At 33.1% G+C, this 14,263-nt stretch overlaps 1 protein-coding gene across 1 annotated transcript; it reads left to right on the top strand.

Moving 5' to 3' along the window:
• Positions 1-246: 246 nt before the first annotated feature.
• LOC126817896 (uncharacterized) lies at positions 247-4,422 on the top strand. The gene is made up of 3 exons (XM_050545068.2): positions 247-281; positions 2,785-3,484; positions 3,869-4,422. Exons 2-3 carry the CDS (start codon positions 2,797-2,799, stop codon positions 4,420-4,422), a joined length of 1,242 nt encoding a protein of 413 aa, XP_050401025.1. The 5' UTR covers positions 247-281; positions 2,785-2,796.
• The last annotated feature ends 9,841 nt before the right edge of the window (positions 4,423-14,263 follow it).

Below are 14,263 nucleotides of genomic sequence, written 5' to 3' on the forward strand. Positions count from 1 at the left end.
GAATGTATCTCAGTTGATTATAAAAAATTGTTTTTGGTGTATCTAAACACAAGACCCCCAAGCATATAATTCTGCATGCAATCAAATATCCGTCCACGCAGAGGATCAATAACATCTGTTATTCAAATAATTGATGATTTACTTTTTATTCATTGGTTCGAAATAAAATGATCAATGACACACGTGATACAGCAAAAGTATTTAGAAAAGCTATACCGAGAGAAAACCGCTATAATAGAGATAGATATCCAGTTAAATTCTGAATACAGATCACAGAACAGGTACTTTATTTTTTTTCATTTTCAAGATTTAAAAGTTATTTGAAAATTATCCGTGTACATAAAAAGCTATAATATTTTAGTTTAATCAACGAGTCTCCGCATCAAGAATTCTAATATATCAATGGGTTTGGATATAATTTTTGCGCTATTTGTTTGAGACACAAATAACTTTCGTATCACAACAATTAAACTCACTTTAAAGTAGCTAATTCTCTAACTCAGTATCATCCAAATTCTTCGACATTGAAGACACAAATTATTTGTCTATTTAAATCAACATTGATGTTGTGATCTTACCGGAAAAAGGTGGGCTTCTGATATCCAATATTTAAGACAAAATAAACATTTTACCATTGGTACACGAATCGTGTACCATAATGCGTTTCAGCCGTCATTTGTAACAAGGGGCTCGAAGAACGAGGCTAGACATATTCCATAAGTCATGTCAAACGGTGACGCTATATTCTTATCTGGAGAGCATGCGCAATAAATAATTTCGGTGTAGACTGGTATAACCAGACGCTAGAAATAGCCATTCGATTGAGATTTCTGGCGTATTTCGCCGAACTTATCTGATTAGAAATTACAGTAAAAACAGAAATGATTGAATGTAAATCAGTTTATATACATTCATATTACATTATTATATGCGTTGTGACGCATTTGTGTCAATTTCTAGGTCCCAAATATTAGCGACTTAGCTCCTTTAAGTATTTGTTTATATACTTGTTAATATAAAACATGTGTCGCTGCAAAAATTGTCAAACATACATTATGCAAGAGCTAAATCTGCCTATTGCAGGTCTTTCTTTAGGCCTGAAATGTTTTCTAAATTATTAATTAGACAAAATTAACTTATCTAGACCATAATCAACCCTCGGTGTCATCGATAGCCTGAGATATTTACTGGCTTATAATCCGATCTACTACTCAACGCTCATTTATGATTAAATCGAAAGATAGATTGCCAGGCAACGAAACATACGCCCACAGCAACTAAATCGTCCGGGCAGTCAACAATTAGGGTTGTCGCATATTTTTACTTTTTTCGGTAATGAAACATTTATAATACACTAAAATCTGATTAAGAGCAACAACTCACGAAGAATTTATCAGAAAACTATTAGAATTTGTTTGGTTTTTATAAAGTTCTGCCCCATGCTAACGTTTTGTATGCAAAGCTTTTAATATCATGGATTTAACTGTTCAAGTCATAAAAATTCTTTGAAAATCAATATACTTGTTCGTCTCAAGATCTTAAAATCTGTGTATCAATCTGAAGTCAATCGGATGATAACTTTAGCCTTTAGAGCGTCACAAGATTTTGCAAAGTGATCAAGGGACATAACTTTGGCAGTAATTATCGGAAATCGTTGAAAATCAATAGGAATCTTCGTCTCATGACCTCAAACACTATGTATAAATTTAAACTCAATCGGATATTAACTTTGGCCTTTAGAGCGTCCACAAGATTTTTTGAAGTGATCAAGGGCCATAACTCTGGCAGTAATTATCGGAAATCATTGAAAATCAATACGCATCTTCGTCTCATAACCTCAAACACTGTGTATAAATTTAAGGTCAATTGGATATTAACTTTGGCCTCTAAAGCGTCCACAAGATTTTTCAAAGTGATCAAGGGCCATAACTCTGGCAGTAATTATCGGAAATCGCTGAAAATCAATAGGTTTCTTCGTCTCAAGACCTTAAACAGTTTGTTTAAATTTAAAGTCAATCAGATATTAACTTTAGCTTCTAGAGCGTCCACAAGCAATTGTGGACGCCGGACCGCCGTACCGACGGACCGACGGAAGGACGGACGGGGACGACGACAATATACAACCACATTTCAATGTGGGCGTATAAAAATGGATAATCGAGACTATGCTTTTATCATACCGACTTTAGTAACGATGATCGAGGCTAGGTCCAAAATTGAATCGCTAAATTCTCGGTTCAGAGTGGATCAATTTGACTGAAATTTTCAGCAAATTCCCTTACATTATCTAGTTTTTAACTATTATTGTGAGAACTGTCAGCTCTTTATCTAATCTCTCATATGGCCCCTTTAAACTTGGACTTTGAAAATGGCACCATTTTAAATTCTTTAATTGATATTATAATTGCTTTCAATAAAATAAATTTTTGAATATAATTGATCAGTGCAATCTGTAATTTTTCTAATTATATTCTTGTATTATATGAGCATAATTAAATTTAACGTGGGCCTACTGATTTGAGTTTTGAGATGTAAAACAATATTATCAAAAGAAAAGAAAATAATGGTGTTATAAATAACGTCATAAATTTGGAAATTATTAGATCCTGCCACCGCCCCAAGCTGCACCCGGGGTTGATAACCACTCATCCTAGCACCACTAGCGTACGGCGCCATTCACAACGGAACAAAATATTTAGCAAATAAAGATTGGGATTCTAAAAAGAGTTAACATTAAATTTTGTATGTCGTCAAAAATATATTATATAGCAACTTTATCTTTAGATATAAACACAAATGGCGAAAGCAGTTAACCAATGTAAATTCTTTATCATATTCCTGTTTTGTGGATCGTTATTTTTAATATGGAAACACCAAAACGATATACAACTAGCCTCATCACATACCGACGAATCACATCACATCCTCAGCAAGAAAAATGCAACAACTTCATTGAACAATCACCCTGAATGTCCAGATATCTTACGTGGCATGGCTTATGGTTGGTGGAAACTTAACCCTTTGACACCAGGACAAACAACGGAAATGAGGACATTTCTACAAACTGCGAGAACACAACATGGATTACCAATATCTCTTCAAAGAAATGATTTCATATGTGGAAATACGAGTTTTCCCACCCATTTAAGTCCAACAATAACCTGGTTTCGTGCATTGTGTGATCCTTATGGTCCGACCCCGTGTTGTTTTAATAATAAATGTGTTCAAAAATCTATACAGGAATGTAAGTGTGACAATTGTTTTGATATGCGACAACCACCTCATGCGGAATATTCTGAATGGATACCATACGATCAACGATGCAAGATAAAGAAATTTAATCACTCTGAGGCGTGTGAACTACTAGACGGAGCTGCCATCTATTTAAGTGGTGATTCTTATATTCGCCACATATATACAGAATTACTTTTGTTTCTTCGTAATAATACGTATGATGGAGCTTTAAGAAAGCGGGTAGGAAAAGGTAAGTTCAAATTTTCAGATGCCCATGTAACCGAAATATTGTATAAAACTACATCCATTTCCAACATCATTGCAATATTTTAACCGGTGCAACTAGGTATGGAATGTTTCAGATACTATCACGTCTGTAAGGTGCGTTCACACCGCATTCTTCATGAAAATAGGCGCTTGTGGTTTGGTTTCTTATACTCATGCCAACCGCACATATTCAATTACCCGAGTGCAATCTGGTTTGTAAATGTGAATGTTTGTTGTATTTGCCCCTTAGTTATTTATCAGGGGATGAAGAGCGAATTAAATTCCTTGCTAATAAATGTAAAGGTGCCAAATAAAATGTAAGGATAATAGTTGAATAATATAATACGTTTGTTTATTGTTATTTCAGATATACACGATAAATGTACTGGTATGTATATGTTTACAGAGATGGCGTGTCGACTAAACCTCGATTACAGTACAGAAGATTTATGTGGTGGCAAATTGAGATTAAAACATGATACACACATGTCAGCTTATCATGGGAAATCATTTTCTTCTATGGTAGCAACTCTTGTGAACAAACCCAAATCTTTAGTTATTTTTGGGATAGGTCTTCACAACAGCTTCCATCTCCCCACAATTCGAGATGGTTATATCAAGCCTGCACTAGACGGCGTAAAAAAAAGCAAATGGCCTAAATTTCTATGGGCCTCGCCTCATTCTCCAGGAATCTTAAAGAACGGCAATATGCAATCACAGGCTAAGCCATCTGTTCTTAAATTTATAAAAGAAATAGCAGACTTTTTATCTCCTCTGAAAATTCCAATTTTTAATAGTTATAATATGACCGAAGGTATGATGAGTTTTGACGGAAATCATTATGGACATGGCATGAATTACTGGAAAATTCAAATAATTTTTAATTATATACAAGAATTGAAAGACACGGGAAACTGGTAATTTATTTCCTTTTCTTTTACAAGAAATAAAAGATCAGCAATAAATGTAATCTTTTATCAGCGATGGGTGTTGTGTTTTGGGTTGACTTCGTTGCCTGAAAAGTGGTTAAACAGCAAGAAAACTGAGCGTGAAAAGACAGTTGAAAGTATTTGATTCACCTCATACAAAATTCAGCAGCTGAATCGTGGCGTACTTTTAGAAGATCTCTTGGGCAAATAAATGAAATGAAATGGGGTTTAACGTACTACTCCGACTGGGCTAATTAAACGGACATACGCCATACAACGGCGCTACGGTCTACTCTTATATCAAATTCCAACTACCAAGGGTTCTTCTACTTGCACGTCAATGTTTTTCGTTCTAACGACTATAGTTACGCTGTCCCTGGTCAGGCCCTCTGTCCTGCATCACTGACAAGGGTGTCCAATCCGGAACATTGATAATTTGCGTATAATGGAATATACGCCTGTAAAATCGCGCTTTTTGTATGCAATGTTCGTGAACAACCTGCATTTAAATAACTACCCTAGTGCGAGAAAGTTGGTCCATATACAGTCAATAGGTAGATTACTTGAAATTATCACTACACTCATAATAATAAGCACAGTAGACGCGCTCCACAAACATAGACAAATGAAAACGGCCACTGCAATGTGTCATTCCGAGTCTGTTTTATCGTCTCTGTGGATCCAACAACGATCTTATGACATAAACTGCAATACTTTAAGTTACCCATTTATTAAAGAATAGGGGTTTAAGTTTAATTTTGTCGACTAACTGATTTCGTTTCATTGGTTTAATGTGCAATGCGAATGCTCGAATGTTGCCTACTCTTCATCGAATTCCATCTGCCATGGGATATTTTACGTGCAATGTCAATCAAAAAAACGGTTTTATCTTCCATCCGAAGAACTAGACACACTTCGATTGTCAGCCCCTCAGGCCGCCACCCTAGAAAATTGAGAACTGAGCTACAACCACTGCGGCACCATTTATTAAAAAAATGTATTTTATAGATTTATTGTTTATTAGCATACTAGATAGGTGCAATATTAAACATACACATATTTTGAGTTTTATAAACATTATTTACAATATTCATTGAACACAAAAAGATTATGAAAGTGAGACTTTGAATCAAATGTAAGCCATATGCATGTACACAATTTTTCAGTATAAAATTTTATCTACAAAAAAGCAATTCTATATTCTCTTCCAGCGAAATGTTCAACAAAAGGAGAAGCGAAAAGCGAATGACATTTTTATTCTATATATCTGTAGCATAAATAAATAATTAGCACTATGAATTCATTAAATAAATCATAAATCAATTTTAATTAAATCTGTGAGACTGCTATATGTTGTTTATGATAAGCTTGACATTGGCTGTATAGAATTAACACTACACAATTTGAATCATAATGATTTACCTTAAATTAAAATCATTATTAACACATATTAAAACTATAGTTATTGTAAAATTAATTAATAAAATTTCGATATTTCGAGTATAGAAATAATTAATCATACTGTCAGGCTTTGGTGTGTCAATTGGACAGGTGTCGAATTCAATATGAAACCAGAACCTTGGGGTTTCATCAACAGTGGATATCCATTCATTATTGTGTCTAACCTCACATGCCGACATTCAACTACTGATTAAACTAAACTAACCTATTACAATATAATACATTGAGACAATATATAAAAACTTCGTGCTTTAGCTGTAACTATAATTCTTAGTTACGTGATTCTTAGTTACATTGCGGAAATAGCCACTTAGATGGATTTTATGACAGTTAAATAGGAAAACAATGTCCCATGGAGCACCACAAAGAGATGAGTTAAGCTATACATGATCCATATATACAATGAATATAAATAATACTGATTTAAAATTAGTTAAAACATGAATTGTTATTATTATTATCATTATATTAACAAAGCATTATTCTATAGCACCAATGGAATCTTTCCTTTATACTTCTTCGTACAGTTCTGAAAACATAAATTGTTGGAATAAGATGATACATTGTCATGAACATTAAAATGAACAAATAATGATATTATTTCAAAATTCTCACATGACATGTTAAGGATCATGGTTTAGTCAAAATGTATCTATAGGTTAATAAGCTTCAAAAAACATTAATGCCGTTATGTGTTTGAAACTACCCCTGCCACAGTGATGAGTTAATTTTGTTACAGCATCTGTTCAAGTTGTGTTACCTAGACATTAGATATTACAACTACTATTAATACTGTATTTCACTATACATCCTAAATATAATGTGTTATCCCATTAATCCATGATAATACAATTTTGCTAATTAAAGTGACTGTTTATTCATTACAAATTAATTATATATGGTAATTAGTGACTTGGCTATATTCAATAGACCAGGTGTTATAACCTTAATTTAATATACCGCTAAATTATAATTTACAAAGGGGTGGATAAATTATTATAATCCCTCAACAATCTCTATTTACCACTAACTCAATGGATGATATCCATGATATTGGCAAGTCAGAATAATGTCAATTGGACATTTTTGTTTTCATTTTTTTTAAATCTCTAACCCTCGTCACAGAATTAAATTGAAGAAGCAAGTTAGAAATGCTACTCTCAATAATTATATAAAATGTTATAAATTCTTGTCTCTTGGTTAAAACGATTTGTTCATTCCTGAAAAAAAGCCAAAATTAACCTATAAACATTGTCGAATGAAAAAACTACACAAAATATGACAATAATAATTAGTTTTAATTTTGCCAGTTACTAGTTCAGTCCTTGTCTTAGTTATCCATAAATTCCACAACATATCTAGCCCCCCTCCCCCACCCCATCCCCCACCCCATCCCCCACCAACACCCCCTCCTCCATCCTTAAACCACTGATTCGTCAAGATGTTATCGAATTTGAAAGAAGTACTTACCATCATCGACGCCACCTCTGAAAATAAAAGAAGAGAATACCTTATCAGTTATGTATTTATAATCAAACAGTGAAGGATTCAGTTGAACACTGGTGAACGTTTTTACATGGTCTGTTTATGTGTTTCTAAATAAAAAAAAACCCCAACATAGATCAGTATTATAAATCGCATAAAACAAAACACAAACAAAGGCACCTGCAAACACCGTAAAGTTATTCACGTGTATAATGATAACCATTAAAATACAAACCGTTTATGTGCTACATGAACGTAAAATGTTATCCATAATCCAACATTGTAAACAAATTAATATGGGATTACGTGTTTGTTTATAACTCAGCATCTCGTCTACACCATACTCCAGTCATTTGTGCAATGCGTTTGCACTTATTTTTCCTCAATGTCCAACGATCAATGGTTTATTTATGCCTCGTCCGAATAACTAGGTACAATTGTAAATTTCAATTTCATACACTACCACGACACCTTTTTAAAATTTAATTAGACTGTAAATCTACCTGATTAGCAATATAGATTGATGATAACAAATGTTTTATTACGAAAACAGTATAGTCATTATTTTTGCATGGAATATTAAGTAATTTGAAAACAAGTAAACAACAAACTGGTACGTGTCATGCACAATGATATGATAATGAAAGTAGTTATGTTAATCTTATACTAGTTGAACGGTAGGAAATTAGGGGAAAATTAAATTTCTTACACCTAATTTATAACTTTTTGGCCCGGTTCAGAAAAGTAGGATATTAAACCCTACTTCATTAAATTGTCTTTAAACAATAATTTTTTGATCAAGTCCAATTTTGAAATAATAAATTTCGCATCCTACATGTCACCCCAATAAAGCAAATGGAAAAAAAACGAAAAGGGGAAAGAAAATTGATAAATGGCCCTTCTTATGCAAACACAAACACAATCAAACTTTACAACAAGCTTATTATACTCAAAATATTCAAATTGTTCGCACCTCTTGCTTACTGGTGTCTCTGGCATTTGAAATGCTTGTTGATTCAATTTTAAATAAAGTTTGTTTTTAAACCAATTGAATTGAATAAGTACATATCATTTACCAAAGGGGGAATAAAATGAAAGACAAAATAATAATAAAAAAAAGTGTTATTACAATATTATGTAGTAATGCGTGTAATAATCAATAAAATACATAAAATGACATAAAAAAAGGGAAAATAAATTTACTTTTTGGTAAATTATATCAATAAGGTATGGGACGCGTAATATCATCAGTAAGAAATACAGATATACCAGTTATTCCCTCATTGAATTTTAATGATGTTTTAGTGTGTAAATTATGAACAAAATGGGTTGGGGTCAAACTAGTCTTTACTTACAAATGTAATACCAAGAGTGAGACTTTCTATCTTTTTTCTCTCTCTTTTTAATTAATGTGTGTATAATTGGAATGTTGGAAGATATACAGCTGAAATAAAGATTTTTTAATAACACACGGGCAGGAGATATCGTATACAACCACTTGGATATTATCATATAGTTAACGTAAATCAGATGTATCAAGGGCGATAACTCGAAATATTGGAGTCTTAAAAAGAAAATGGCCAACAAAATAAAAAAATATTTTTTGAGAAATTACGTTCAAATACCGTGAATAATATTTTGAAGGTGGTTGTATTTAAATAATAATTCAACATACCCATTTTCATCAAAATCATCAGCCACCATGTAGCACTCTTCGCTGTTCATCATCTGCAATAAATATTTCAATTTAAGAACATGTCCATGTTTTGATTGTATCTATAAACGCATTTCTATTTTTTCTACAATCAAATAACATATAAATCAACATTTCCTCATTTCAAATGAAAACTTCTTAACAATTTAAAGTCTGCATCGAAATAAATAAGTATTTGATATACATTAAATTAGGGTAATACAATTACATACATTTCACTATATATGTGCTTTTATACAATTTTACTAAGTATAAATTTTGTATATATCATAAAAATGTAATTTAGGAAAGGTTATATCAATAACAAAATACTATTGTTAATGAAAGAATAAATTGTATTAATAAATACAAAAGTATAAAATATTAATAAAAATAAAATAAAATAAGATTTCTACAAATATTATTCCAGAAACTATTGTTAAAATTATCATTTGAATTCTTATATTCCAAAAGTTAATTATTATTACAACTATTATATGGGTTCTTAAAATTGCATACCGTATTCTGTAAAAAAATATTATTCAATAAGGGATGTAAACTTTAATTGATTTTAAAACATGTAGAAAATATATATATATATATATATATATGTGGAATAGAATCGTATGACAATTCAATGTCTGTTATGAACTTATGAAGCTGAATAAATATATGTGAGTCAACCCTCAACCCATAACATCAAAACACCAATAAACCATTTTCACGTAACCAGAATATTCAGCTTGACAATTCAAAAATATCCTTCCCCAGTAAAAATATTTAAAATGTTTTGGTGTTTTAAACCTACTGATGATCCCATAAGAAATTCCAAACTTCCTAAACTTATGCATTTTGTTCTTGTTTCTTTGATAATATATTCCATCATAACCTTAGAAGTAAATGACAATATTTAAAAAGCTGGCATTGTAATTTGAACACCAAATTGACATGACCATCAATAACTAGAATTCCTATTCGGTGTCTGGAGTGTTCCTACTTTTTTTCGAATGTTTTATGGATTGCACCATATGTATCATTCAAATGTTTCCACATCAGTGTTGCCTGTCTCATGAATAAACTATATCGTTTTCATACGTTCGGTAACTTATTAAACCCTCGTATAGTTTATTTATAGTTCAGGAAGAGTTTTGATATAGAATAAGATTTAGGTAGTGGTTAGGAAATTTTTTTAGACATTTTATAATCACAGAGTAACAAAATTATTCATATTATAAAAAAGATTGGACTAATCTGATTAAAATACAGATCTATATTTCGTTTCGTTTTATTATAATTTCGATGGCCCACACTACATGAAGATCTGACAAGTTGTGCTTGAAGGTCGTGTCAGGGGTCGTACGAGCGGCTTTTGACCCTATGACGTCAGACATTGATTAATCAATCAGCGTTGACGTTTCTAATGGTTTACCCACAGTTCCGTGCACGGCACGACAAGAAGTCGCCGTAGACCGTTTCATTGGCTTATCCCTCACTTCAACCAAAACGCCGGTAATATAACAACAACTCTTCCAGATCCTAGTGAAGTAAAGACAAGTAAAACGATATTTTGAACTATAAAAAAACGAAATGAAATAGGATCTGTGTTTTAATCAGATTGAGATAAATATAATCCAGTAGATGTGAGCAATGAGCATAAGCACTAGGAAAAATTATACTTGTATGTGATCTTAACGTGTTTTTTCTATCAATAGCAGATAATCTATATACATCTAAAGAGCAATATATATATATGGGGTGCCATTCACCCATTCCTATAAAAGGCACAATATATTTTTCTTTATACCAATGCTATAAAAGGCAAGGCACAATAAATTTGTATATGACAATGCTACTATTTTCTGTAGTTTATGTCAATACTGTCATACGTTTCATTATCAAGCCAACAAAACAATATGAATTTAAATTATGATCCTTATTTAGATATCATTTGAGTAACATAGCATTTAGTTTTGTCACAACGGGAAGGAAGTTACCTCTAGAGAAGACCTATATATTTATCTAAATAACTTTGATCTGGGAGTTTATAGTTGCTTTAGATATACATATGGCAAGCTTAGATATGTAATAAAGTTCAAAATCTGTACTTTTAGTAAAATCTCAAATTTAATAAATATCGAAACCTATTATGCAATGTCGAAAGTATTATATCCAAGAAGGAATATATAGGAGGTGGAGGGTTTCAGCGATGCATGCAATACTCTCCTGGGTGGATTATATTATGGGACTATTTTCCATATTATAAAATGGGAAACGATGCATATGTGGTAGCACATTCTTGGAAACTCATTGGCTTTCTCGCTAAATTTGACAAAACCATTTGTTTTTTTCCATATCAGTTTATTTTAGACCACTTGGTTATTGTGTTCCAGTGGGAACTAAAACCGAAAACTAAATGATGATGTATTTTATTGAACATTAGGACCCTTTTGCAAAAACCAATGATTTCACGGTACCGACCCAGAGCATAAGTGTATAAATTGCGCAGGAATACAGAATACTCTCGTTTGTACAAGAACTGATTATTCCAACTTAGGTCACCTTGTTGCGGTATGGATTTATTTAATGCAGGGTGGAGCATGTAGTAAATGTTTTCTTACTTGAAAATTCGTCAACAGTTCACATATATACGACTATAAATATAACTTGATACTAAAACTTGGAACATGTAGGTTTTTATATAGAAATGTACAAGTACTGGATAACAAATTTCATTATTCATTTGCTTAATTGATTTCAGTTGTTCTGCCTGTCTGTTTGGGATTGGCGGCTACACTTGGATGACCCCACGCTGTGGTATACGGGGAGCTCTAGCCGGGTAGTGACACGGTCCTAGTGGTGTTGCACTACCACTTTCGGTTTCGGATTTATACCAATTTCGGTCCAGAGCTCAACCCGTGCAACTCTTTGTAAACCGCTAGTATATCGAATAACTAATATTATAGATTGTCAGTAGTATCTTTCTATATCGGAGTTTATTCATATCGACCATTGTCTGTATATGTAAATTAAACTCAAAATTAAAATATCAATGCATAAAGCTAAAGCAAGCTTACTTGGCGTATAGTAGGAGTTGCTACCTCAACATTGTCAGCATCAACATAGCCCCCTGAAATAATAAATAAATAAATATATATTGTCTCATTAAGGCAGGATACATCTTAGAAACCCATCACCAATCTGGGGACACGGTGTCTAAGTGGGTAAGACGCTGACTCGCTAGCCTGGATGTCGGGTGTTTGATCCCTGCATTGGCCGAGAAAGTTCATTCAGATTTTCCGGCGTGGTTCCCCCTTGTCAGTGATGCAGGACGGAGGGCCTATGGCGTATGCCCATATTCATTAGCCCAGTTCGGAGCAGAACAGTAGGACGTTAAACCCCATTTCATTTCATTTCATTTCATATTATCACCAATCCCACATACGCCTGGAATCGAATAGACACAGCGTTTGCTTGCAGTAACCTATCAGGGTTTTTACTATGTCGATTTTATTTTGCTTTGGAAATATAATTAATGTAATTATTCTTTTATTGCAATGTGGACAAATTGAGGACCCGTGTGAATAAACAGCATAGTGATCAACAGAAAACGGGAAAAACAAAATGTTTGGTTTAGAAAATCCACCGAATCACCGTTTTAACTAATGATGATTACCTTCAGAAATGAGAGCTTTTAAAAAGATATGTAATATGTTGTGATATGAGTGGGACGAACAGTTAGCAAGTGATTCTAGAAAAATAATCCTCTTTTCAGATAAACTGTTTCAAGACTGGGCATTTCATTTGTATCCATTGATGCTTATATTATATAACTTGATAATTGGTTGATTTTTACTTCTTGTCTAAATGAATCGCAACTATAACTTTCAGTCTGCCGACGGGTATCTTTGATATCTTGATGGGCGTGAATATCAATCACATAATCATCAGATAGTATAGAGTCTTGAAGGGGAATAAAGATACAATATTACTTACATTTTCCATCTTTGTTGGTCACAAGCCATTTTCCTTTAGGGTTATTATCCATCCTCATAATGGTTACCATATCACCCTTCTTAACTGCTAAATCAAGTTTGGCGCCTTTCCCATCTTCTCTAATGATTCCTTCGCCTAATTTCTTCTCGGAACCGTCAACCTACACGAATGAAAACAAAATACGCAGAGGTCCTTAACTGTGGGAGGAAACCGGAGGATCCGGAGAAGTTGGACAGACAGACTTCCGCATCAACGTGCATCACAAGTCAAACCACATACATTTCATACAGACCAGGGGATAACTTTTGACCCTAGAGAATTCACAGAGAGCAAGGCTAATCGAATGATAACTTGTGTCGCTAAATCGTTTACAAGATTCCAAAAATGAGGGATAATACTGGAAGCAATTAACGAAAATTGAGGAAATTAGACACACACGCAGAAATGGTTTTAACGTCCACTCGACACAAACTAGGTCATTTCGGGAATAACACATGGTTTAATTTTATTTTAATAATTCGCTTGCGCGCAGGGGTCTTTAGCAGTGGAAGGAAACCGGGGGACCCGGAGTGAACCCACGACCCTACTCCTTGTCACGTCAATGCAATGACAGACCTTCTAATCTAACGCGCACGCGTTAACCATTTGACCACCCAACCCCCATAAAATCAGACAAATTTAGACAATGAAGATATATTGTAGACAGATCGATTAGTAAATTGTGTTATTAGAGCCTCCATAGCATTCTACAAAGTGTCGTTGTTGCTTCACTAATGTAGAATAAGTCAAATTGAATGATATCCGGACAAAAAAATTCTAATAGCAATGCACACGACAGAATAAAACTAGCAGATACAGAATTAGTCTCAACATGACCGAATTATAGTCTTGTCGAGTCGTCAAACCCAATCCCTTTCATTTATTACTATAAAAGGAAGCTAAATCGCAATTTATTATATATCATAACATAAAATTAAATTGAAGGGGAAAACTTTATAATTATTTTCTTTCAATTGCGTTCCTAAACGTATATTAAATTGAGACCACTGTGACCTAGTAGAATGTCTGTCACGATATTTCAATTGGTACTTCCTGACAGATGGTGTACATGTCACCATGTGATAATGAGAATAGTTTAATCTACAGTGTACATCTAATTTACTACCTAGTAAATAAGATAAAATATCAGAATTTCAACTGT

This window comes from Patella vulgata, chromosome 4, assembly GCF_932274485.2.
Source record: "Patella vulgata chromosome 4, xgPatVulg1.2, whole genome shotgun sequence".
NCBI lineage: Eukaryota > Metazoa > Mollusca > Gastropoda > Patellidae > Patella > Patella vulgata.